The sequence below is a fragment of the Lagenorhynchus albirostris genome, chromosome 6 (genome assembly GCF_949774975.1).
Source record: "Lagenorhynchus albirostris chromosome 6, mLagAlb1.1, whole genome shotgun sequence".
NCBI lineage: Eukaryota > Metazoa > Chordata > Mammalia > Artiodactyla > Delphinidae > Lagenorhynchus > Lagenorhynchus albirostris.
In genome coordinates this window covers 79,696,856-79,724,150 of record NC_083100.1, presented here as the reverse complement: position 1 = coordinate 79,724,150, position 27,295 = coordinate 79,696,856, and the positions used below count along the sequence as shown (strand labels likewise).

The 27,295-nt window shown below is 42.8% G+C and overlaps 1 protein-coding gene across 1 annotated transcript; it reads right to left on the bottom strand.

The window, feature by feature from the left end:
- Nucleotides 1-2,272: 2,272 nt before the first annotated feature.
- RND3 (Rho family GTPase 3) lies at nt 2,273-21,298 on the bottom strand. Its single transcript, XM_060152938.1, has 5 exons — nt 20,906-21,298; nt 20,344-20,431; nt 7,952-8,061; nt 4,937-5,071; nt 2,273-3,281 (listed from the first exon to the last, which is right to left on the bottom strand). Exons 1-5 carry the CDS (start codon nt 21,053-21,055, stop codon nt 3,030-3,032), a joined length of 735 nt encoding a protein of 244 aa, XP_060008921.1. The 5' UTR covers nt 21,056-21,298; the 3' UTR covers nt 2,273-3,029.
- Nucleotides 21,299-27,295: the final 5,997 nt, after the last annotated feature.

Here is a 27,295-nt window from a genome sequence, read left to right as displayed (position 1 = left end):
TACTTTTATTTCCTTTACTACATGCCGACAAGAATAAGTTACAAATATTTTCGGTAATTCTGTGCTTTTTAAAATTTTTTATAAGACTATCCGTAGTGTCAGTGCTCTGTAACTCATTCACTTGTGCTAGATCCCTCTGCTTTGTGTTTCTGAGAATCATTCCCAAGCAAGTCACTGTACCTCAGACTTTGAAAGCCACTTTAAAAAAAGCAAGGATGCAGTTTTTATATGAAGGGGCTTAGCTGTGTAGAAGTAGCTGAGATTTTCTGAGTAGCCGTGAGATACTCCACGTGGAGTATCTTTGGACATTTCTCTAAAACTTGCGTGTAAGAGTCTTAGCTAAAGACTGGGTTTATGGGCACCCAGGCCTCTCTTGATCCTAAGCTATTCCATGCTGACTTTATAGCTTCAGGTCACTGGGGAAGCCTGTATTGTATTGTCCTGTGTTATTTAGAGATGCTGCTGCAATAAACAAGATCATTTTTGCTTTCCTTTTTTTTGTGCTGCTTTCCCTTAATCGTTGCAATAGCCGGGTCCTGGGTCACCTATACAATAGGTTTCTGCGAACAACAGCACGCGTTGCAAGGTGGATGCTGGTTTAGGAAGTGTGGCTTGGGGCTCCAGCAGGCAGGGTAGCAAACTAGGCTCGTCATCAGAATTAAACCTGTGACCTGAGACTGCATCATACTGTTTTATTACTAAAGTGTTGAAGGAAAGTTCCACATTTTCTACGAATTAATCCTAGGCGGTGTCGTGGCTCTTTTCTGTTTATGGTCAAATCACTTAGTCTAATTACTCTCCATGTCCTTCTTGGGACCTGAAATCATCATGAAAACCTTTTTTATTTTATTTATTTATTTTTTTTGCGGTGCGCGGGCCTCTCTCACTGTTGTGGCCTCTCCCGTTGCAGAGCACAGGCTCCGGACGCGCAGGCTCAGCGGCCATGGCTCACGGGCCCAGCCGCTCCGCGGCATGTGGGATCTTCCCGGACCGGGGCACGAACCCGCGTTCCCTGCATCGGCAGGCGGACTCTCAACCACTGCGCCACCAGGGAAGCCCCCATCATGAAAACCTTTTATATACACAGATTTATCTTCCCCTAATAAACTCTGACTTCTGCCAGAAATCAAAAACTTCCAAGGCCTACTCACCCAGGAAATGTTAGGTCAGATCTTGCAATCGCCTCTATTAAAGAAAACTAAACAGCTATATCAGGAAGTAGGTAATAAAAGGCAGATCACATTTAGACAAAGACATGGTTACTTTTTTATTTGAAGAAAAAAAAAGTATGTTTTAATAAATACTGCAGAAACATTGACCAAACAAACATACAAAGTGACTTCAACATTTAAAAAACTGCAATGAAAGTTCTGCTTTATAACAGTTATAACTTATTTTCTTTTTACAATATTTAAATACAGAAAGCACTTGCCAGCTATTTCGTAATACTGCCCAAAGCATAATGCTGCATGAATCAAAGCATAGCATGTTGGTAAAATGTCTGTATTTCGTGGGAAATGACCGGAATGGCATTTTCTTGCAGAGACAGAACAAAGTGCTCGTGAGACACAGACTGAATGCTGTAATTACCTTAATCTCCTTCCTGCCACAATTGAATGGGAGCACAGCTTCAACACTTCAAAAATGAAGCTTTATCATTGGAAAGAAAGCTCGTTTTCAACAAGCGCCAACAATAAAAAGGTCAGATCTGGTTTCTTCTCTGAAAGAAGCTCTAAAAGTAACTGGTCAAAAAATATCTGTAAACTATTTTAAATGCTGACTCTTTTATGCAACGATAGTGATAAAGTATCAAACACGGGCCTTGGTGGAATCTGGTTAAGTGAGGTTTAGCAATTACTCTCTAGAAATGCCCTAGGATGGTGTCAGGACTGACATCACATAATTTTCCTCTAAGGATTCTCGAAAGCTTGGATCAGAGGGTCCTTCTGTATCATGTTCATTGAAAGAAAGTGAAATAAACAAACTGATCATCAGATATTGCCAACTTCGGAGCTTCATCCCAAAAGAGGTTTTTTGCTTTGTACTTTTGGTATCTTAATTCCGGACGGCTTAACTCACAAACTGTGCTTTCTGCTACTATCCTTCATTCGTTATCTCTTCAGATGAAAATAGTACCTACATTTTTTCCCCCCTTGGACCATTCCATGACGTCAAACCAAGACACCTTTTATTTGACTTTGCATTTTTATCAACGATGGCAAAAAAAACAAACAAACCACACACCCTCTTTTCTAAACAGCACACAAAAATATCACATTGAGCAATTTACCACTTTTTAATGACAATCACAAGGATGAACAGAACCATCAGACTGAATAAAAATTGACACTTTTTTTCTAGCTGACCTATTCGATCTTGGTAGTGCTGGTCTGCATATCTTGCAAGACTGCAAAGGCCTTTCTTGAGAACCATCTCGCTCAGCTATCTTCAGGATGGCAAGATTTCAAAGCCTCACCAACTTTTCCTCTGGATATCCCATGGGTCCTGATACAATTTCCATTTTAATGACGAGCTAGGAGGAAATTAGATCACATCCTCTAGAAAACTAAATGCTAAGGTCACAGTGCCAGTTCCCCAATGAGGACGGTGTATTAATATATACTTTTTGTAAAGGAGATTAAAACACTTAAAAATTAAATCAAAGTAGAGATCCATGAATAGATTGTAACAAAGAAAACAAAAACGCAAGCACCATTCAGAGCGTGGTTTTTCTTCTTGGAGGTCCTCGCATTCCTCCTCACCCTCTAGCCCATCTGAATCTCTCTTTTTTGGCATATTTTTCAAGTCACGCTTCAAAACTCTTCAATGAACTCACTTCTCACCGCTTGTTCTACATGCCGAACCTAAGGACAGGATTCCAAAAAGATGAGCATCCTTCCAAATGCCTCCCGAGCCTCCAGCATACGTGACTTTGGCTATGCACTTTGCTCAGACTTCACCTTTTTTTTTTTTGTTGGTGGTGTTTTCCACACTAGGTTTCCTTGTCCTCATTAAAGATAACCAGAGATTCACATCACAGTGCAACTCTTGGCTTTGTCCTTTCGTAAGTCCGTAGCCACCGCGGAGAGTTCTGGTCTGCTGGGCATGTGTGAAATCCGCTTTGTCGCCCTCTGCGATTTGTTCCGCTTAACGTTTTTATTTGTCTTGTTTACACATGCCAAGGTGGCCACGTGAAAAATGTCTCTGACGCTGTTTTCTGACTGTAGAGCCGAGCATTCGATGTAAGTAGCTGCTCCGATCTGTTTGGCCATATTTGCCCCCTGAGAAGCGAAAAAAAAAGGGCCTGTGATCAGCAATAAGTCTTTGGGGAAGTGTGTCTTCTAACACCACGAAATAATGCATAGCAAAATGTTTCTAATGTGAACTGAATTTTCTAAGGATTGACGAAAAACAATTTTTTACATTTGAACTGCCTTATTTATTATTTCATAAATATTTGCAGCCAAGACCCAATCCTAAGATGTCCAATTCTCATCACTCAGTAGACACTGCTTGACTTCCCAGAGGTGCTGAAGGCTGATGTAATGTCATTGGGTCATCACTAAACAAGGGCCACGATCAAATAGTTAGTATGGGTGATTCTAAGAACCTTACTATTGGAAGAGAGTAAAAAAGCTGAAGACCATGAATGTAAATGCTCTGGCAGGGTGATCTGGCCCCTTGAGCCTGTTCCAGCACCTCATGGGGGCACTCAATTTCTCTTTTCTTGAGCGTAAATGGCACTCAAGACTAATAGACAAGCTGTACAAAAAACAGGGGTAAGAGAATTTAGAATCAATTTTGAAACGTATATGATTATGTCTTAGGGACAAAATAAATTGAGGAAAGGAATAATACTTTCTAGCATCTACAACTTACTTAGGAGACACAAAATATGTAATTTCTAAATGCGGACCAGACAACCAGTGGACACAATAATAAGCGTGTGTGCATCAAAATGACTTATTTACCTAGCCAGATTTTTGTTAATTGGAATGAAGGACAAAGAAGACCACAGTATGAATGGTCAAATGATGAATACTAAATAAAATTCTAGCTGTTTCAACATGAACTCTCTTTAGAATCTGGTTGTAAGTTTTAAGAGAATGAACTTCTGAAACCAATTCTCCTTTCTAAATGCCTGAGGGAAATGCGTGCAGAAATGATGAAGCTCTAAAAGACAGTTTTCTGGAGTGCTCTATTTTACTGACAATGGCCTTTTTAAAGTATTGTATTGTATTGTGTTGCTGAGTGTAAAATAAGATTAACTTTAAGAGTAATACTTTAAGAGTATTACTGATTTTGACCACATTCTCTCTTAAAATCTATTTCACTTTAAACCCAGTGAGAGTTGCAGAGATACAGAGGGTTGACTATGAGCCACTGTTTCTGCACTCAAGTGATCAAATATCATGTGAGTCCCCTACCGAATGACAGAGCATTTCACATTTTAAAGGATTTTTTTTTCCAAACACGTCTTATGTATACACACACACACACACACACACACACACACACACACACACACACGAATCCTTACACAGTCAACTGCTAAATAAATACTGGAAAGCTCTTTGAGAGAGTCCAGAATCAAAGTATCACCACAATTTCAGCCAAACCTTTTCCCAGATCACTTTGGTGCTCACTTAGCAGTTTTTACATTAATCTGAGCAATGGGCTGCCAGGAAGGGGCTGGGATAGTTGCTGTGAAGGCAGAGGCACAGAAACACCAGCCCTTCTCATCTGTGTTTACAGATGGTCACGGCCTGGACACATGGTGCTCATTCTGCATCTTAGGAAAAAAAGGGGCTAGCGCCTGGCCTTGACCCCTGGTTGAGCCTTTAGAAAAGCAGCTACTTTTTCTTTTATTTCCTACGAATGATGTTCCATTTCTGACATTCTAAAATCTATGTGTGCCCACTGACTACATACGTACCTGGTCATAGGACACTGGGGTCTGCCTGTGGTTTGAGAGCTCTACTAATGTACTGACATCTGTCCGAAGATCAGATTTGCAGCCGACCAAGAGCATCTTGGTGTTGGGACAAAACTCCTGGATTTCACCTTTCCACTATGGGGGGGAAAAGAAGATGAAAAATTAACAAAGTGCTGGCATCCATAAAGTGGAAAACAAGGCAGGCATTGGAAATGGGACTCAAAAAGGACATTTAAAAGAAATTGTCACTTCAGATGCAGAAGCAAACTTGCATTTATCCTCTACGTAGACATTAAATGTTACTGCTTTCTAAAGTGGATCCATTAGGGAACCATATTCTTCTTCTCTGTGACTCATTAACTGTCCCTACTGCAAGAGACCTGTTGGGTGTCGTGAGAAAGTAACTAAGGCTATTTCTTAATTATTGTGGTATCTCTGAAAGATAAAAGTGCCTTAAGAATAATTATATATTCTAACAAGTGACTACATCCTCGGATATGTTGAGCTGGTACTTCCCAGCATGGAAGACTGGGAATGAGGCAGAGCCAACACAAGCACAGATGTACATTCACTAATCCCACCTAGAGAGACTGAGCAGCCACCATGTGCTGAAATCTCTCCTGAGATTCCAGAGGCTGGAGATAGAGTTAACAGAACAGAATGTCCTGCCTTTAAGGACCTTCCATTGGCGTGGCTGAATCAACAAAGACCATGACATTTGCAAAGGCCCATCTCAGGTTATCAGGGAGGCATCTGGTCCCATGGCTCATATGTCCTTGAGTTAGTCTCAAATGACGTAAGTTATTAATTTAGTCTACTTTGGCTAGTTGTTTCATGACCCAACAGGAACTCTTAGAACCTCCAGAAATGCCTGGCAGGGAATTCCAATTGTCCTCTTAAAGAGCAAATGGATGACTTTTTGTGGTTTCACTTCCTCAAGCTTGAGATGGCCATCAGGGTGAGAGTCAGGAGTTCAGAGTGTTCACAGGAGAGCTCAGCTCCGGGGCTGAGATCGGGAACCTGCGCCTGCCTCTCCCTGCCCACATTCACAAATACGTACTCAGTGCTCTACGAAATACTGTGGTGGTTACAGAGATGATTAAGATGTAGCTGAGTCTTCTGGAAAGGAATTCACAAGAGAGTGGGGGTGATTAAGTCATGTCTATTATACTAGATAAAAGTGACATCCTGCAGGAGTAATTTAAAAGACCTCTAGAGGAGACATCTCCAGATCTAGAACTGTGGGCAATGAACTCTAGTCCAAAGTACACCCGTAAACTGAAGGGAATAATACATACTTTCCATAAGAGCCTAATTTATCCACCAACTCCTCCCTCCCGCCCTCCCGCCCCTCCTTCTTTCCAGCACTATTTAGAGGCATCTATCATGTGCTAGATGACACCGGAGTAAGAACTAGAAGGTGAATTGAAAAAAAGAATAAGATCTCTCCAGCTCTACGTCACCGTAACCTCTTTGATATTCAAGGACTTAAAGGATTCAATTAACCAAGACAAACCATAGCCGGGATTATCATGAGCCTTAAACTTCACACAAATGTAAAACACACGCATTAATATCTTTAAGGCCAAAGTCACTACACATTTGGTCTTAGCAGACAAAAGCAAAATAAAACAGGAGCAAGGCTTTTCATCATAAATTATGCATAACCCGATACTACATCAAGTAAGAACTCCAGTACATAAGCAGTCTCTTTTATCTACAGACAAGCAAGAGACAAGTTGCTATGTTGTTCCTCAGCTGTGTGACGGCTCTGGCCTGCCCCAGGTCTAGCAATTATTCACAAGCACCGAAGGCAGGAAAGGTGTATTCCTGCCAGGATCTGACAGTCGCATTATTTGTGGTAGATACAAACATTACTCAAAATCGAAAGCTAAAAAGAGCCTTTAATCTTTTAAGAAATTCATATTTCATTGAACTAACTATATTTGTCATGTTTAGTAAAGAGACGGGGTAGGGGGGATGATTAACCTTCAAATCCTAATTTCATAATGACACACAAGGCCAGCAGTCAAACATGATAGGGAAAAATAAACTAATAAAAACACACAAAACACGAGGACACTGCCTTGCTCTTAAGCACATCCTCTGACTAAGCCTGAGTGCGTGGAGAAGAAGGGGGCTCTAGGGAAGGTCTGATTCCGAAACCCCACAGCACTCAGGCCAGGACTGAGAAGTCAGCTAGAGGCTAATACACGCTGGTCCTTGGACGGGCATATGCCTTCCTCTACCTACCCGGAGGCTTAGTCCTAGGTTGGCGGAGCCCGAGGAATGCTCCCCACCCCCCGCCCAGCCTCCCCAGGACCTGTGACCCACCTGCCATAGGGTGCCTTCCTCCTGACCCCCCCTGGGTTCCATCCAGAGCTTCCTCAGATTCCTTCCCCACCTACAGAACCTCACACTACCTTTGCCTCCAGAAACTAGCTATGTGATATCATCTGTGACATGTGTACACGACTGTGTTTACTAGTATCTGACATCACCTGGTCTAATGTCTGTAAACACACCCCTACTCCTCCCCTATTTATTCTATTTCCGTTTCTAATAAATAACATCACTACTGAAATACAGCTTCTTTACTAAAACAGCTATTACTGCATTCATTTCAATCCCTGAATTGAGGTCAAGAGTAAACCTGTAAAGTAAAGCACAAGCTACAGGGTGAATGAAGGACGGAAAGAAGGAAGACACACTTAGCAGTAATGGAGTATCAGTATTTTTAGCTGCCCCACTGCCACCCAAAGGATAAACACAGAGGCTCTTAAAAGGGTATTTTGTTTCTTAAAATGAAATAAAATGTTGAGCAGGTTCATCATCGAAACTTGGGACACACAGGAGTGGAAACCCTGTTATAATGTGCGAGTGTCCTTTTCAGTGTTTTAATTACAAGACATACAGCAGGGAATTAACTGCAGTGTTTGAGCTCCCAGCCAACCACATGTTTCTACTTCATATCTGGGCCAGTACTGATCTGCGTCATCACTCCCCAGCACTTGCCTTTTTCAGGACACTGTCCAGCGTCTCTGGTCTACTGATGTCAAAGCAAATCAGCACAGCATCTGAATCTGGGTAAGAGAGGGGCCGGACGTTGTCATAGTAAGGAGAACCTGAGAAGAAACAAAGAAACACAAGTTTTCAGATGAATATCCCCTTTGCCTGTCATGCGTGAACTCTGCCCTTTTGAATTGAATCCTTGGATGGTCACATGGCTCCCATCTCCTCTAATTCTTGGAAAAGAAAGCAAACAAAAGCCGAGTAGTACTATATTCATTTCTACTAGAAGACAAGGAAACCTCACTTGTATCTGACTTAAATTCGAGGGGAGGAGCTGGGATCTTAAGTTGAAATCTGCACCGTTCAAAGAGTAGAGCCCAAAGGCACCTAGGTGGAGGGCAGAAGTATCTGGAACCCGATGGTCTGGAGTGCAAATCCACCTCCACCACTGCAAGACGGGGGCAGGCGGCTTCAGGTCTCTGTGCCTCCGATTCTTCACGCATGAAAGGAAGATGACAACAGTACCTACCTGGGATTCAATAAACCTGGGCAGTGCCTGTCACTTAGTAACAGATCAAGAAGTCTTAACTATGGCTATGGCTGTGCTGTTGCTATCGAAAGCTGAGTGGTAGCAAGCACAGTCACAGGACCTACTTCTTGGGAAAGAGCCCGATATTCAAGATCACTCTGTTAGTACAATGGAGAATGGGGGAGGGAGGAAAAGGGTGGGTTCAGCCACACAAAGAGAACCATCGTGAACCTCATCAGCACCACCTTATCTCCAAGTTACAAGTTTGTATAAGCCATGACCTTTGAGCTTGCGTACTTAAACTTATCCCCAAACCCTGTATAGACTCTCTTCCTGTTACAACCAAAGAATGTAATAAACGCCATACTGGATCCCGTCACCTTTTTACCCTTTTCCATCTCTGGGAGTGACATCAAGGCATGATCCAAGGATCTGAGCCTGCGTTAAATCCAGGGTTCCCTAAAGGTTCAAGTTACCAGCCGATTAATTTAACCACAGAACCCCCTCTGGTCGTTTAGGAAATTTCTTCCATTCTTTTAAAAATCCCAAAGGATGGGCAATTGCATGAGGCCAGTTATTATGAAATGGTGTGCCTATAAAATCAAAGAACAGCCGGCCATGCTATTTATTTTTTGAAAAATCATTTTCAGCATACTGACATTTCACAAGCACAACATGAAATCATTTTCCTAGGAATGTATGCATATATCTATCTATCTATCTATCTATCTATCTATATATATCTATATATATATAATTTAACTCCAGAATAGAGAAAAAAAATCTAAGCCACCAGACTTTTTGAAACCCAATTTCATTTTGACATCACCTTCCATTTCTAGCAGAAAAACATGACATGTTGTCCCCTGATAAATCAAAACCTCAAAAGTCAAAGTCAAGGAAAGAGAAAGAACTAAAGAAGCTTTTCAAATAATCTTTTACATTTCTATCAAAACAAAAGTTTTCAGGAGGCTGCTCTTGAGATCTCAGAGTTACTGTCCTAGTTAGGGTGCACCATTCTCTTTTCACAGGATATTGTGGGTTCCTGGCATTCACTAAGCAACCCCAGGAATGCTGTGGCTTTTTCACCAGCTGCTTTAGGGATGGGAAGTGACAACTTCAAGCAAGAAGCAAGGGAAATGTTCTAGGAATCAGGAAGAAAAGTGTGAATAAATATAGAACAACTAAGCCAGAATCTGGCCTGAGCTACAGCAGCTCCCTGCCCACATCTGGAATCAGGACCCTGATGGAGTAGAGACTGACAACAAAAAGATACTTTCCAAAAGCTTAAAGGGTTTAAAGTTAAAAAAAAAAAAAAAAGCCATTTAAAATAGTAAGGCCTGTAAGAATAGGCTGTTGCTGAAAGCTTCTTTCTGAAAGGCTGTTTGCTGAAAATGACACGCTGTGGCTGCTGCCTTCTCAGCCACTCAAAAAAAAATCTGAGGTTACAAGAAAAATTCACAAATAGTTCATTAACTTAGACATTTTTGAGAGGATCAGAAATGAGATGGCTTATCACTATACATGCATACACTGGCATTTCCGTATTTGTTCTGTGAAGTTCAGACTTTCTGAATTGCAGCTTCTGTTTCCGGGTCCAAAGTCTAACCTGGACACAGCTTCTGCTGTAATTATTGGGGAATCTCTTTTTCTAAACATGGAATCAGAAAATTCCAGATCATAGAGTAGAAATCCAAATACCAGACACATACACGAGGATTTCCTCCGCTGTTCCAAGTTAGCAGGAGATGACCTGACCCCAAATCTAGAAAGTCACAGTGTTCCAACAATTCAGGATGTCAGAAGCCTAACTAGGCTTCAGAGATCTCCCTTCTTGGAAATCACTCCCATTGGGAAGAAAACTATCTCGCGGTGGATATTTTCCAGTCTCCAGCAGACCTGAACTTTGTAGGACAGGCTTCTCCAGGTGCCTTATTCCTTCAGGACATAATCTTTGACTCAGATGAAAGTAAGTACACACTGCTAATCTCTGATCTAAGACTACTCTACATAACAGTGAAAACCATCTTTTCCAGACACAAAATTAAGGAAAGACAGTTGGAGAATTACAAGGGTGCTAAAATAGAGTAATTAAAATTTGAACTACTGGGAAAATCCAGAGGAATGGTTTTAACTTCCAAGCCACCACATGGCTGCAGAGAATACCCCTCCCTTTGTGTACTGGGCTTCTCTCCCCCTCCCGTTTTATGGCCACAAAGGGGATGTGGCTTTATCTTCTTCAGCCCTCTGTCACTGCTGGAGACTCCTGCTTCCTAGAATCAAGGGAACTGCCTTCTGTACTTAGTGGGTGTACCCAAATATCTGCAAAATGTAGGTACTGGCCTGACTTTAAAATGAAGTGGAGTTTGCAACTGAAACCAAATTCTTATGGAGGTTTGATTCTGCTTTTGTTTTTATTTGGTTTAATGTTTTCAATGAAAATACATATTAAATATATATATATAAAAATATATATAAATATATATATATATAAAGGTTCATGAGAAATATGCCACCTTGCTTGTTGAGGTACATAAGTAATTTTTAAGAGCTTTAACAAGATCTAATTAGGAGTGACACTTTGATCTGTCCTATTACTTTTGCTAACGAACAGCGCTTTTAGATCCACAAGACTGTCCAACGGTAGTAATAAAACTGATCTCCACATTTATTAGTTATAAGCATAATTTGCCCAACCACTAACCACAAGAGTAATTTGTCATTAAACTTAACAAGACGACTTATTCTTTTTTTTTTTTTTTTGCGGTACGTGGGCTTCTCACTGTTGTGGCCTCTCCCATTGCGGAGCACAGGCTCCGGACACGCAGGCTCAGCGGCCATGGCTCACGAGCCCAGCCGCTCCGCGGCATGTGGGATCTTCCCGGACCGGGGCACGAACCCGCGTCCCCTGCATCGGCAGGCGGACTCCCAACCACTGTGCCACCAGGGAAGCCTCATTATATTTTTTGATAGGGCATGGTTAAAACTTTGAATAGAAAAATCCATGGTCTGTAGTTTTTCAGAGTAAAAAAAGAAAACTGATAAGAGAATGATAAAAGAACTGTCCTACCAGGAAGAATCCAACAATCCCTCGGCTAAGCACGACCTTCGGGCGGGGTGTGGGAGGGTGTGGGACCCGGGGTGGGGGTGGGGGAGGGTGAATCCAGTGTAACTTGCAAGTGTTTACTCTGCATTTAAGCGCTTGGAATTCTTGCCTATAAAGCCCAAGCTACCGCACAAAGCAAGGAAGAAAAGCAAAGCTTGAGGTGCATGGTGTGATCACAGGCATGCGGGGGCTAACTCGTCACCCAAGAAAAAATAAAGAGGAATTCCAGGAATGCCCCTATGAAGTGAGAAGCAATACAGGGAGGGAGAAGTGACACCAAAGGAAGAAGCAGAAAGCAAGTTGATGAGACAGGAACAATACCTGCCCCTCACTCCTCCATCCCTCCAGAAAAGCCTTATAGCATTCTGTTAAGTCAAACAGTAAAATATTAACTTCTACAGATTTCTTTTTTAAAGATGCACGTGAAAAGCTTCCAAGGTAACTATAGAACTAAACACAAGGCAAGAAAGAACACTGAATAATTGTGTATTATGTAGAAAAGAACTGAACTTTAACTGCAGTATATAGTAGGTACTGACATACATATAGTATGTACTCTAGTACCCAAGAAAGTCCTAGATCTAAAGTCAGTTAGTCTAGGTACTGAGCTTTGCTTGTCAAATAAAACTCTCACCATGTGGAATAGGCTTTCTTGCACATGAGAGTTCTCAGATGCAGCATTTCTCTTATACTTTGTGTAACTTTAAGCACCCAGCACTATTCCAAGGTCCTTTCTATTTAACCATCAGATCATCAAAAGGAAAATTTCAAGAAATTCCACACTGTAAAGAAACGATGACACCACATATGCAAAAAGTGTGCTCCCAAACCCCACAGAGAACAAGCTTTGCTTGGGTGGGGACTGGAATAGTGCCATGTGAGGTTCTCTGAGTCCTTCGAGTTTGGCAAACATCAGCAAAGTTCCAAAAGGCTTCTGAAACTGTTCAGGTCTACCCATCTTTGTCTTCAAGATCATTAATTCTGGATGAGAGCCGTCTTTCCAGCCCAAGAATGGTCACAAAGTGCCTCACCCAGAAACTACTTCTGCAGACACATACCTGTCTGCTTAAGTCATCTCTTCACAAAGACAGAGAACACACCATATATGTACATAATTAAATGTAAGAAGATTCATGCCCAAAAGGGAGGCTTTAGGGAACCTTTTGCAAAATGAGTTCAAACACTGGGAGGCTTTACAGGAGCTTGAGAACTGAGAACTCTAGTTGACTATTTCATAAATACAACTTATTTTACTTGAACCTTAAATCGAACAACTTCTCTTTCTCCCATAAGAAATTCCTACCTAGAACAATAAACTCAGGGATACTGCATATTTTGGGGAGAGAAAATATATTAACTTTGGGTATTTTTAGTGATCACCAAGGGGACACCTGTACCCAACAGCAGTCACCATGTGGACGATCTGCCCAGTTATTACAAGATTCCATTTCGTCATGCCACCTCCACTCAGAGTGAAAGTTCCAAATCAGCAATCATCTCAGGAATGTGGATCAAGTCAGGGCAGAACTCTGGGTCTGGCTCAGTATAAGACTGTTGAACTCTTTTTCCAAGCAGTCTGCACTACAGGAACCAGGCCCTCAAATATGCAACAAGTATTGCCAGGAAGGATATTTTATTTGTTTCTTCTATAGGTTCAGCTTAACAGAAATTACAAACAGATTTTATGAAAATTTGGGGGCATTTCTCTGTTGCTACTGAGAAAGAATCAATATTTTCAATTTCCGGGAACAATGCAGATACGTAGCTGTATAGAAAGTCAAAGAGGTAGAAATAAGACTATTTTTGAGCTTTAAATAAAGGTTTAGGGTTAAACTCCCAATCTTACTGAGATACTTTAAAAATATAAGAATCAAAACATTTTACTTAAAGTGGAACTATAGTAAGTCACAGAACTTTAGGGATACGGGTAGATAGGTATACTTCCAAAAAAGTTACATTATCTTTCAGGAATAACCCATGAGTGAATCTGCCCTGCCACATACTATGTCATCAGGCTCATGTTTCAAAGGTAGTGTGCACAACACCTGGTTGGACTTCTGAGGCAGCTTACGTTCATGCCAGTGAAATTTCTGTTATGTCAAGGGGGTCTCTGAGTAAAGTTGGCAATATACAGTAACTGAGGAGACATTTAAAGGGCATCAGAAAATGGTTGAGACACAAGTAATTCATTTGGCATGGACCACCAGACACCATGAGCCAGCTGGAGGAACTACGTGGTCCTTGGTGTCACATCTAACGCAGAAGAACTGGATTCATGAGAAAACATCTGGTTATTTCAGGTGGCATCAGAATGATCAATCTGGATGCCTCACTGAAAATGTGCAACTTAGCAAGAAACCAGATTGGAAAAAAGCTGGCGCTAAATGGGGTTTAAATTAAAGAGAGACAGAGAGAGACAGAGATCTAGACACAGATATAAACTTAGAAAGGGAATTTATATCGTCCTCCTTTTTTTGATCTATAGTTTCAACGGAAATCATTGCACAGTGGACAATTCTCCAAATGCAGTTTTACGTATTTCTTACTAGAAATCACTATCCAAACTCAGGGCTGTTTTGCCTTTAACCCACATTTCTTACAGAGTTTCAGGGAGAAAACTCAAGAGTTGAACCTGGCTTTGGAACTCTAAGCTCCTAGAGCTCATTACTACCTATGATCTAACTGGTTTTGTGCAATTTTGCCCTTGATATTCACAACACAAGCACCCATGCTTCTTTGGTTTCTTCATAAATTCTTGCCCTCCCCCTTTCTCTAACAAGGTTAAGTTAAAATTCCTCAACTTTCAGAATCTTGTTCTCCCTGATAGTCATTCAACATAAGCATGTTTCCAAGTGGGAGGGATGTTAAAGAGTTCTTAAGAACTGAGTCAACTTCGAGAGATGAGGAAGAAATTGTGGTGGGCTTCGATGAGTCACAAGTCAGGGGGCTTGGGCTAGCCCTGCAGCCTTCAACAGTTTTTTGGATCTTCTTGCTAAATGAATCCAGCTTTAGAACCTCCAGGCCCAGCCTCCTATAAACAAGTACTAGACAGTGAGTACCTTGAGGGCAGGCACTGCCCTAGCCAGGCTTGTCCCTGCTCCCACAGCCTTTAGCAGAGTTCATGCACACCAAATGCCCTAAAAAATGTTTACTGGTTTCAATCATTTCTATAAGTCTTGCCTTGATGTGTTAATTTACACCTTAAATCACAAAAAAGGGACCAGTGATCCTTTTGATGCTGCTTTTCTGGATTAATTACTTACTAACCTCCACATTGCTGAAACGTTTCCCTCCCTGTTAAGAAATATTTCAAGAGTGCTTGTCACTGAGACTATTCTTCAAACCTGATGTATGATCTATAAATATAACAATATATTGATAGGCAGACTTATGGCTATAGAGGAGTTTGTCCTCAAAGTCAGGCCATGAGTAATTAAGATTTTCCTCTCTTCTCTAAGAATACTACATCCTCTGTTAATGCTGCTAAAAACTAGTACAGGAAGTGCTAACTTTAGCACTCATGGCCTAAAAGAACCTTGTATCAGGACAGGATTCAAAAGAATGTTTATGAGGCAACAGCGTAGTTATTGTGGGTGAATATTAGCAGCTGAACTGAGTATTTTAAAACTCACAATATGCCTTAAATAAAATGTGCATTAACTTGCCCTGGTTAAAAGCTGAAATGAATGATTATTACTCCCTAAATCACATGTGCTGAAATTACACTGCAATCAAATCACTTAGGAAAAGATATGGTGATCCTTAAGTGACAAAGTTTCTGTTATTAGTAGACACTGGCTTCATGCTACCAATTGCCTCTACACTTGGCAAATCTGGCAGATTCTAAGCACAAGACTACTTTGGTCTCACTTATCACTTCAAAATGTTGAAACCATTACCCATTGTTTCGCAGAAACTCACTGAGAGAATTTGAAAAATCTGCAACTTTTAATCAAAATGCTCATCTTATTATCAATGAAAGGGAATAGGAAATATTTCTCATTAAAATCAAGAAATCATAGACCTGTATCCAAAGACTACCTTTTAGAGATAGTCAAAAATCCTCCCTTTTAGAGTCACAGTGCCGTTATTTATAAGAGGGTTTTGTTTCCTTTTTTTTTTAATTTTTATTGGAGCGTAGTTGATTTATAATGCTGTGTTAGCTTCAGGTGTACAGCAAAGTGAACCAGTTGCATATATACATATACCCACTCTTTTAGATTCTTTCCCATATATATAGGCCATTACAGAGTATTGAGTAGAGTTCCCTGTGCTATACAGTATGTCCTTGTTGATTATCTACTTTATATATAGTAGTGTGTATATGTCAATCCCAATCTCCCAATTTATCCCTCCCCATCCCACTTTCCCCCATGTAACCATAAGTTTGTTTTCTACATCTGTGACTATTTGTTTTGTAAATAAGTTCATTTGTACCATTTTTTTAGATTCCACACATACGTGATATCATATGATATTTGTCTATCTCTGTCGGACTTCACTCAGTATGACAATCTCTAGGTCCATCCATGTTGCTGCAAATGGCATTATTTCATTTTTTTTTATGGCTGAGTAACATTCTATTGTATACATGTACATCTTCTTTATCCATTCCTCTGTCGATGGACTCTTAGCTTGTTTTCATGTCCTGGCTATGGTAAACAGTGCTGCAGTGAACATTGGGGTGCATGTATCTTTTCAGATTGTGTTTCCTTTTAGGGGGGCTGGAATAACTTTAAGCAGCCATAAGAAAATGACTGGCAAAGTGCCATTTGCGGCTGCTTCTTTAATTGGTGTGTGCCTTGGGGGCGGCGGGAAAAGTTTCCTGCCTGAGGATCTAGAAGATCTCTCAGCGTTAGGGATGCCTAACAAGGGAAATCCAGAGCAGTCAGATGGAAAGGGCACTTGGGTTCAAGAATCTGACAAAATGGGCTCATCATAGGTTGCATGTGAGCCTCACTAAGTGGGGAGAGCTTCCTTCCCCCCACTCTCTGCCTTACCTGGACTGTATGCATCTTAGGGGTAGGACCATATTTTAATTAACTCTGTATCTCTAAGGCCTGAGAGAAGCCCTGCACACAGTAGATGCAGAAAGGACGAGGGAAAGAGGGAGAGAGAAAATGAGACTATACATTACTGTGCCTCAGAAAGTAGGGAATGAATTATCTTTTCTCTTGGTGCAACGAGGCCCCACAAATCCTAATTCCACTGATGTTCTTTCCTATACCCAAACTGGCAGAGTTCTGCCTGTGCATAATCATATGCTGCTGGGGGAAAAGGAGAACCCCTTATGAGAAGCCGTCCAAGTACAGAAACCGGATATGAGAACAGCTTCCATCTCCTAATGTCTGCTAGGAGGCTAAGCAGGATGTGAATGCCATTCAAAGGGCAAAGTTTATGCCATCTCTCTCCCTATGTAGGAGAAGTTACATGCCTCATTTTCCCTCTAACTTTCACAAAGTTCTAGAAGGGGAAAAAAAAAATCTGACATTTAGGACTTTAGACACTTGGCTTGGATATTTTCTCCAGAGTTAAACTGATAGCAGTTGGAAAAAATAAATGTATCAAGAGGCATCAGGCATACACAATTATTTTCACAACCCAAACTAAATAAATGTCTTAGTGGGCAAAGAAAATGTCAAATGTTTGTCAAAAAATAATCCTGTTCAGAAATTTGCCATGAAAAGCTTGAGATGAAATGAAAAACGGTTAAAGGTACTTGAAATGATTTGTTGCTGATGCAACAGTTCTTGCTAGATGTATTCCACTCATGAATGATAAAACATTTTTGGTGGAAACAGTCTATTCCTAGAATCCAGGCAATGCTTCATGACTGTGTAAAACTCACATTTCACCTCACAAACAATACAATGGGATTGTAAATAATTCCTTTATGCCTTTTTCCCATTATGTATAAAACTCAATCTAAATTTGAACTGAGATTTCATTACTGGATAATTTTGCTGTGTGGTATTTTCTTAATCACAGTCTTTTCAAACCTTTATATTTTAGTTAAATATGCATAGGTTTTGTTTCATTAAACAAAAATAGAAGTGATTATTTTACTACAGACTTCATTTCAGGTGATTATCTTTAATTTGATGAAAGGCAATATTTATAAAGTTGCCATTCTTTGTGCACAGGTAATTCAGTGGTAATAAATATCAGGGAATCTCATCTCCTTGGAAGCGACGCATATGATTATTCATTGGTTCATTCAACAGATTTTATTGGGTGACTTCTGTGTGCAAGGCATGATGCTCTGTGTGCAGAGACCACAAACTGTAGTTTGGATTAAATACTTGAAATTATACGAAGTGATATTTATCTGCACACGTGAAGCAGAGCCTCCAACTATAAACTGCCCACATTTTGTTTTCTAGGCTTTGTTAAACATGTGCCTTTCCTCTTCTTTAAAAAAAAATAAATAAATAAAAAGTCAATTTGGCTCTTTGGGCACCTAATTTAAAATCTCCATTGGTGGTCCTGTGACTCTGTGACCGTTGAAGCTTGAGTTGGGATGCACAACCCAATATTCCTATAAGCCCACCCATGCCCCCTCCCTGCCCAAATGTGTCTCCTTCTTAAATCCACCAGAAAGCAGTGGCTCTCTTCAGAGCCTGGCTTGCTTTGTAGGTCGTGAAAACTGCAGGATGGGATGGCAGATCCACTGGGACTAAGAGCTGAAGCCAACCAACATCCTGGAAACAAAAAGACTTGCCTGTCTGGTGATCTAAAGTCAAGAAGTATACAGCTGGGAGAGGTCCTGCACATTATGTGGTTTTGTACCCTTTTTTCTTAGATGATGAAATGAGACTCAGGGAGGTAGAGGATCTGCATACAGAAGTCTGTGGTAACCAGTAGCTAAATCTAAACATAGCTTCGTATCAACGACTGGATCAGACTCACAGACCCCATACCTAAATAATTCTTATCACGCATTAGGTCCAAACAGGCTGGGGGAGGGGGCTGAGAATCGGTGTTAATTATTGGTACCATACCAGCTGTCCTGCCCACTAGGCGTAACAAATACCATGATATGTCTGGGAATTTGAGCCCATTAAGTACTAGGCTGTGTACAAATCTGATGATGGAAACTACTGAAATAAGAAAATACTAGAATTCCGTCTATCACCACCTTCCCTATAGTTTCAAGCGTGCAATCCTCAGTACAAACACGGTGAGGTCCCGGTTCTGCTACCCTTGGCGAGGCTCCAGGAAGAGCCTGACTCTCCAGGGAGAAACAAAATCTGCATATCTTACGGCAGCCCTAGGAGCATCTGGCACCAACCGCGAGAGGCGCTCGAGCGAGACTTCTCACTTGCCTTTGTGCCGGCACTGCCTCCGGCGGCCCTGTCAGTCAAGGTCTCTTCCTCGTGCTCTCTAATCCCCTGCGTCCCTCGGGGGCTCCAGAGGTTAAAGTCGAGGGCTGTGGGAAGCTCGCACAGCCCAGAAGCACCTCCACGAGGCCACTCCCAACTGAGCGCAGGTTCACCTCGCGGGCCTCCCCGCCCGACGCAAAGCCTGCGTGCTGGCACTCGCGTGCTTCTCCTCCCTAGTTTCACCCGGGATTTGGCTCGGTTCACCCGCGACAGCCCAGCTCCCTGCTAAACTCCCAGACCTAAGCTCAGGGGCCTTCACCCGGCCTTCCCACTGGCTCGTCCTCCTGCTCCAGAGGCTACGCCCTTCCTGGGAACGGCACTCCGCCGCCAGGCACCGCAGGCTGGGGCGGCGGGTGCCTGGCTTCCAGCCGGAGGTTCCCGGGGATGCTCCCGCCCCCACCGCGCCTGGCCCAGCCCGAACCCCTAACGGCCGCGCGGGGAAGCCTTCCCCTCCGCGCTGTAACCGGCCCTCCCTACCATCGCGCGCCAGGTTGGTGGGTGGGCGCGTGGGAAGGCGATAACCCGGCCTTGAACCCCAGACCCTTGAAAATAATTCACCATGCCAATAATTCAACTGGACGGGAAGGTCAAAGGCGAATAGGACGGCCCGCCTTGTAGACTGGAGGAGGGTGATGCAATGGGTCAGGAGGGAATGGCGTGGGCCGGGGGACACCAAGTGTTCACGGGGGCGGGGGAGGCTCGGATCTGCCGCTCGGCACCGAGGCGGCGCGGGCGGCCGGCCTGCAGCTCGGAGAGGAGGCCCGGCGACCGCCCGCCGGGTGCTGCCCGCGCAGCCAGCGCATTCCAGGCAGTAGGCGTCACGAGCGCCGCGGCTGCTTGCGCTCACTTTACTCTCTCCCCAAGCGCGGAATCCGCCTGTAACTGCGTTGCTTTGGGGATTTTCTCCCACCTCCCACCACCCTCTCCGCGCTCCCCGTCTACCCACCAAGCAGCAGGTTAGATCCTGGAGGGGCGCGCTCGCATCCGAGAGCCAGTTGATTCCAAGGCGGCACACGCATGTCCCCAACATTTGGCCTTCCCGGCCGCCCCGAGACGACTCGGGCACAGCTCCGCGGCCACCCGGCTACAAGCATTTTCTACCACTGGGTCACCCCTCGGGCAAAGAGCGCCCTTCTCTTCCCACAGCTTTCCCCCCGACCCAATGTCGTTCCCCCACCCCCACTCAGAAGGGACACAATTTTCACACAGCAGGGAATCCCTCGTAAGAAGCAAAGTTAAAGGAGCGGCGCAGAGCGAGCGCTGGTGGCGCGCTGGCCCGTACTGAGAGCGTGCCAGGCGCGGAGTCCCGCTACCCGCCGCGCACCCCTGAGCGGCTGGAAACCCGCCCGAGCGCCACGCGGTCCGATGACTCTCTTACCCGAAGTGTCCCACAGGCTCAACTCTATTCTTTGTGTGTCGATTTCAAAACTGGCCGTGTAATTCTCAAACACCGTAGGGACGTAATTCTGGACAAGATGGACAGGGGGAAAAAAGAGGGCAAAGAGGTTATCTTAAAATGCACGACACCCTCTGATTATCGCCTCCCCACTCTCCAACTGAAAAACGAAACCCCAAAACCCGCACCCACCAGGTCTCACACTGAACACGCGGACCCTTCCGAAACCCCTAACTTCCCTCTCGCCCCACCCGTATCCTCCAAGACCCAAGGATCCAAATCTCCCAACCCCAGATTCTCCACACAGGACCGAACAAGTTTCAGAAGCTAGCAGCAGAACGTGCACGCGCATCCCAACCCCTCAACGCTTCCAGCCCACTTTCCCTTTCCGGGCAGTCTAACCAGGAGGAAAGTAGTAAATGGTAAGAAAGACGGCCGAAAAAAAGAAAAACGGGTGAAGGGGGGAAAGTCAGGGGACACCCACCTCGACGCGGGGGTCCCCCGGGCCGCCCCCCTCCTCGCAGCCCCGGCGGGCCACACTCACCTCGGGGAAGCAGTCTTTGGCGAAGACGTGCAGCAGCGCGGTTTTCCCACACTGACTGTCTCCCACCACTACTATTTTGCATTTCACGTTCTGATTAGGATCCATGATAGATTTACTGGATAATTTCTGGCTGGCTCTTCTCTCCTTCATTGATCTTGCCTTATTTTCTCTCGAAACAGAAATTTTCACTTAGGAGGAAAAAATATATATATATTTCTCTTTCTATAAAAAGCAGATATATAAAAATAAATCGCAAGGCTGGCGGGAACCCCTGAAGCGCCGCGCAGACGAGGAGAGCTAGAGGAGCAGGCTCATTCCTCTCCTCCGACAAGTTTTATGCCTGACTCCACACGGCGCTTCCCAAGTCCAATTCCGATCCGACTGCTTTGTTTCACGCTCTCTGCGCGGCTTTATACCCCCGGCCTTCCAATCCTCTTTCTCAATGAGAGAAGGAAACTGATCCGCCTCCTCCCCTTTTATGGAGCCTGGGAGCGAGCGCCGTCTGGCTCCTCGCAGAACACGTAGACAATGCGCCCTCTAGGGTGACCATGCGGGATCGATTTCCAGACCGAGGCTCTGCGACGACTTGAAGACCCCAATGACGCTTTGCTGAAAGATGGGACTGTACAAGTCAAGGAGGAGGTGGGAAACTGAATTGTCTGTGCATATTGATTTTTATCAGAATTTCTTGAAAAAACGTTTTCATAGGGGCTGATCTACGGAAGCCTCATAATGAACGTTTATGAAAGCAAAAACTTTTCCTGCCCAACACAGAAGGGTGGGGAAGGGTTAAGTGGCTGCATTTTGTTACAAAGTGTTTTGTATCAGGTATATAGGCCATGGAACAATAGCTAAGCCGGGGTACTTCCGATGCCGGAACTGGCTTGCCTGGGTCACAGCAAGAGTGGCTTCTGAAACCAGCGAGTTCCAGTGACTCAGGAGGAGAAAGAAAGGTTTTGAGGAGAGGGAAGGGGAGGTGGGAGGGGAGAAGAAAGAAAAGTGGAAGACGCTCATAACTGAGTGACCAAAGCCATTGGAAACTCAATCCTACTGCACTAGGGACCTAAACACACAAGGTCAGCCATTGCCCCTGTCAGTGAGAAGAGGGGGTAGGAGGGATTCTGATCCTGCCCTTTAATTCCTTTATCTGTAGCTTCCCTTTCTCTGAAATCAAAGCACCCTAGGCTGGACCCAGAAAATAGAAATTTGCTTAGCTGAAAAATGCAGGTCCAACCCTTCACTCCCTCTCCACCTCGCCTCCGCATCTACCCCCTACCCACCCACCTGAAAGTCTCAGAGAGGACTAAAAATGGCCACACGTTTGTTCTCTCTACCCTATAAAAAGGTCCTTCTTTTCTCATCTTCATTTCCTGTGCTTCAAGTGATCAGGAGTTTTCACCTATTTTTAAAATTTTTATTGAGGTATAGTTGATTTACAGTATCATATGTTTCAGGTGTACAATATAATGAATCAATTTTTAAAGATTATACTCCATTTATAGTTACTATAAAATATTGGCTATATTCACTGTGCTGTGCAATGTATCCTTGTAGCTTATTCACTTTATACATATAGGTTGTACCTCTTAATCCCCTATCCTTGTATTGCCCCTCACCACTACCCTCTCCCCACTGGTGACCATTGGTTCGTTCTCTATATCTGTGGGTCTGCTTCTTATGTTATATTCACTAGTTTATTTTTTAGATTTCACATATAAGTGATATCACAGAGTATTTGTCTTTCTCTCTGACTTATTTCACTCAGCATAATGCCCTCCAAGTCCATCCATGTTGTTGCAAATGACAAAATTTGCAGAGGTTTCACCAATTAAATTGTATTAAGGACACTGGCCAAAAAAACAACAACAACAAAAAACCGTATAGGTGCCCCCATGGACACTTCTAGGTTTGTAAACGAGAAGAAGATGAGGTGAAAAACCAGAAAGTTCAATACGGGGAGTGAAAAGGCACAATGATAGGTGGTTAAAAGCATACATGTAAGTATCAACCCTAGGACCATGAAGACTCAGGGATCTAAGGATGGTCTCCTCTTCCTTTCAGAGTAGAGAAAACTGGAGCCGCTCAAAGGAAGACTGACTCAGTGTGTAGGGCTGTGTTCATACACACACAGGGCTCACTCATAGAAAAGGGGATCGCTGGCCCTGCTCAGATTACTAAAGCAGCACTGGCCAAAGTTTGCTCTGCAGAAAGTGTGCTCACAAAAAGCGTCCTGCATCCCAATGAGTGATTGAGACACTGTGCCCGTATCACCCCTTGAAGATGTGCCAAGCACTCTGACATATTACAAACAGTAAAAAGCTCTATAGAAAGGTAGCATACCTAACGTAGTTTAACTCAGCATTCCTCAAAACTACTTAAGCACAGGAAACTTTGATCTAATTATTTACTTGTTTGAGAAGCCATGGACATAGTGGTTGGGGGCAGGAAATCACAAAGAAGTGTATCCGTGTGACCTCGGGTAAGTTACTTAACCTCTCTAAGCCTCAATTTCATCATCTGTAAAATGAGAGTCGTAATAGTAATGATGAGGAAATGCAAGTGAAGTTTGCAGGATAGCTTCTGGCACATTAAAGAATCCTCCACCCACTTTATATTTCACACGTAACTCTCATTTTCACTTCTCAGAACTGTTGAACATATCTTGGGAAATTCTGGCCTCATGAGTGCACTCACTAATTGGAGCTAGGAGAATAGATCCACCCTTTTTTTCCTCAGATTTTTAACTTAGGAAGTTGCTCCTTTCTGGAAATATGATTTGACCTACCACATTCCTGAATTGATATAGTTTATGTGGTTAAGCTGCTCTAACTAGCAATAGTTATGAATTATTAGTATTTGGCTGACAATGAATAAGATGAGCATGTAATTTATCATATAAGCTGGGACACTTTTGAGCGCAGAAGGGGGTACCACTAATGGTCAGAACAACAGTTGTAAACAGGGTCTGGCCCAGGCAAAATGAGAGACCTAATCACTTTAATGAATAATCTGGAACCATAGACTATTTTTGGAAATCAGGTGACCTGAATCTCCAGGAATCTGCCAGTTGCTGAGTGAAATTTTTTAAATTTTTAATTAATTATATTTATTTAAATAAATTCATTTTATTTTTGGCTGCGTTGGTTCTTCGTTGCTGTGCACAGGCTTTCTCTAACTGAGGCGAGCGGGGGCTACTCTTCATTGCGGTGCGCGGGCTTCTCATTGCGGTGGCTTCTCTCGTTGTGGATCACCGGCTCTAGAGCGCAGGCTCAGTAGTTGTGGCGCACGGGCTTAGTTGCTCCTCAGCATATGGGATCTTCCCGGACCAGGGATCGAACCCGTGTCCCCTGCATGGGCAGGCAGAGTCTTAACTACTGCACCACCATGGAAGTCCCTGCTGAGTGAAATTTAATGGCTGTGTAATAGGGTAGAAAAACAACTGCCTGAAGTCACCAGGCTTTGAATCCCTTTAGGCTAAGAATTATTTCCTTGTCTTCTTTGAGTCTCTACTACTGTGTAGTAGATATTCAATATATTTAAAAAGTTCATTTAGCATTTAGTTCAACAAATATTTATTAGGCACCTGCTATATTCCAGGCACTGTTCTAGAAACTGTAGATATAACAGTAAACAAGCCAGCCTGCTTGCTGCTCTCACAGAGTACATATGCCAGACAAGAGATAGACAATAAAGAAGTAAGCAAGTACACAAATAAGAATGAATGTGCCAAGTTCTATGAAGACAAAACACGATGGCATGATGAAGCGTAGGAAGGTGGGGATTAGACCCAGTGGCCTGGCAATGCCTCTCTAAGGAGGATGAGTCTTTAATGGTGAGAACAAATCAACCTTGAGAAGGTCCACTGGAAGGTAAGGGAACTGACAGTGAAAAGGTTATATGCAGAGAAGAACTCAGCAGGTGGAAGAAACAGAAGGAAGGCTGGAGTCAGTAGGCCCACTGAAGGAGGGAGAAAATAGATAGGAGAGCAGGAGAAAAAGGACAGGAGCTAATAAATGGGCCTTGGAGATAGGTTCATAGAATTTGGATTTCATTCTAAGGGCAATATGTAGTCAGACACAGGAAGGCTTGAAGCAGGGTAATGACTTGATTATTTGAATGAATGGCTCCAATTCTAAGTTTGCAGCTGTCACTCCACTATGACTTTGATGACACTGCTTATCTTCAATGAGATTTTCAGATCTAAATGATACCTAAAGTCCTAGAAAAGACTAAAATTTTAGATTGCAATGAAAGGTTTTCCCTAAGGAAAACATTCATTCGGAAGGAGTGCAGCCCCATTTAGGGAATCATACATTACCTAATGTCCTGTCTTTTGTTATTCTTCTTGTTTCCTATTACTCTCTCCTTTCTCTAATTACCCCTAAGTTCAAGAGAAGAGAAAAAATAGCAAACATTTCCATATGGATTGGTTACTACGTCGTGTGCATTCAGCATTCAGCCGCCCTAAGAAGTCTGAACTTAAGAATTCTTTCCTCTGTGGTTAACAACCCTCTACTTACTAGAGGGAAGCACCCCCTCCCATAGAAACTGCATCCCCTCTGACACAAAACAGGTTGATTCCAGGCCTGGAGAGAGGGCTAACTGAGAGAGAACAGCCATCTAGGGATGGCACAGACCTGATAAACAACAACAGCTCTGTGTTCTTTCTATGAGCACTGGCCCACAAGTCAGGACATTGACTTTTAGTCCCAGCGAAACTAAAGCACTGTCTGACCTTGGGCAAACACTGACTGAATTCTTTTCCTTAGTTTCATTCTTACAAGACAATGATAATATCTGCTTCCTTTAAGTCCCACAATAAGGCTGCTTAGAAGATCACATGCCCTCTACTTTCGAACATTCTTCTTTAGAAACACACGTCCGGCATCCCCTCCTCCTCCCTTTTCAGGTTCAGTGTATTTAGGGGGGTCTGGGCTCACAGTGGAATATTTAAGGCATAATCCTAATTGTTTATTCATGGTTGCCTGCCTCTCCTCAGACGCCAGCAGAAGTGTTTGAAGGAGCAAACCTTGAGGAGAAAGCCCTGGTCTCTTATAAGCATCGTCAACGGAGCAGAGATAACATTAAAAACAGAAAATGTGCATGATGCTTTCATAGACGTTATGTCAGAAAATATGGATACAAGTCACAGGCATTCTCTCTGAGAATTTAAGAGACGGTGCGTATGAAGTAGCTTCAAATACATGAAGTTCAATATAAAATAACAGCAGGAAAAAAATTAAAAAATAAAAGAACAGCAGGGTGTAAACTTGTGACCTGCTCTGTAGTGAACGGTGCCACTTCCCCAACTGTCCCTTTTTTGAGATGGTTAACTCAGCTGGCCTTATATAACATCAACCGAACAGGAGGCGGGTTTTTTTCTGGAGAAAGAGGAATTGAGGAAAGAAGACTCATAAAAGTCAATGGATTGAACTTGTTGTTTGGGAAGAATCTGTTCTCTTGGAGAGGAATCTTTTCTTTTCTTTTCCTTTAAAATTATGGCTGAGTGTCCTGTCAAGGGCATTGCAATAAGCTGTGTAGGCTGTTTGGTAAGGGTACTTCGGTCTGGGTTGTAGAATTTGGTCCTGTTTTTCCTCATTAATGCTGACTGCTAATATGATTTACTGCTGCTGTGTGGACTTAGCCCTCACCCTTTAGCTGACAGGAAATGACACAGCTCTGTGAATGTGGAATAATAAGTCATTGCCCAACTGATCATCCTTTTCTCTGTTTACAGCAAATTTGACAAAGAATTTGTTGCATACTTTAGAAACGCAGGTCCATAATTTTTGTTCTGTATGTCAAAGGGTACATATAACCATTTCCAACTGCCTCTTCCAAACTTCAGTGTCACTGATTCCTAATGACATTTCTTTTATAATTCAGGATTTCCTAGGGGGTAGAAAAAACAAACAAACAAACAAACAAAAGATTAACATTTGAAGAATTAATACAGGATGATAAGACTTATTGATACTACTAAACATCCAAATATACTCTATATCAATTTGTCAGTGCAATATGAAAACTATTTAAGAAACTTCCCTAAGAAAAAACTTTAAAGAATGAGTTCTTTAGAAATTGTTGTCTTTGAAAAACACTAGTACATTCAAAAGATACACCATATTCAGTGTTTTAGGAGTAGTCAAAGAAAAGCAAAGATTATTACTGAACACTAATCAGGCCATCTTTCAGAGACTACCAGAGCTTCATTGCCAATCTGATGAAATATACAGAGCTGAGTTACTTATGGCAATGTCCATGGTCAAGGGGCATTCAATATTTTATTTTATTTTACTTTTTTTTTTTTTTTTTTTTTTTTTTTTTGCGTTACGCAGGCCTCTCCCGTTGCGGAGCACAGGCTCCGGACGCGCAGGCTCAGCGGCCATG

What these genes read in the sequence shown, in the direction of transcription:
- RND3 (XM_060152938.1), bottom strand. Translation starts at nt 21,055, where the DNA reads ATGAAGGAGAGAAGAGCCAGCCAGAAATTATCCAGTAAATCTATCATG. An exon ending in GAGCCTGTGGGACACTTCGG is followed by an intron (nt 8,062 to 20,343) that starts GTAAGAGAGTCA and finishes GTTTCTTCTCAG; the next exon opens with GTTCTCCTTACTATGACAAC. An exon ending in TGGACAGTGTCCTGAAAAAG is followed by an intron (nt 5,072 to 7,951) that starts GCAAGTGCTGGG and finishes TCCCCCCCATAG; the next exon opens with TGGAAAGGTGAAATCCAGGA.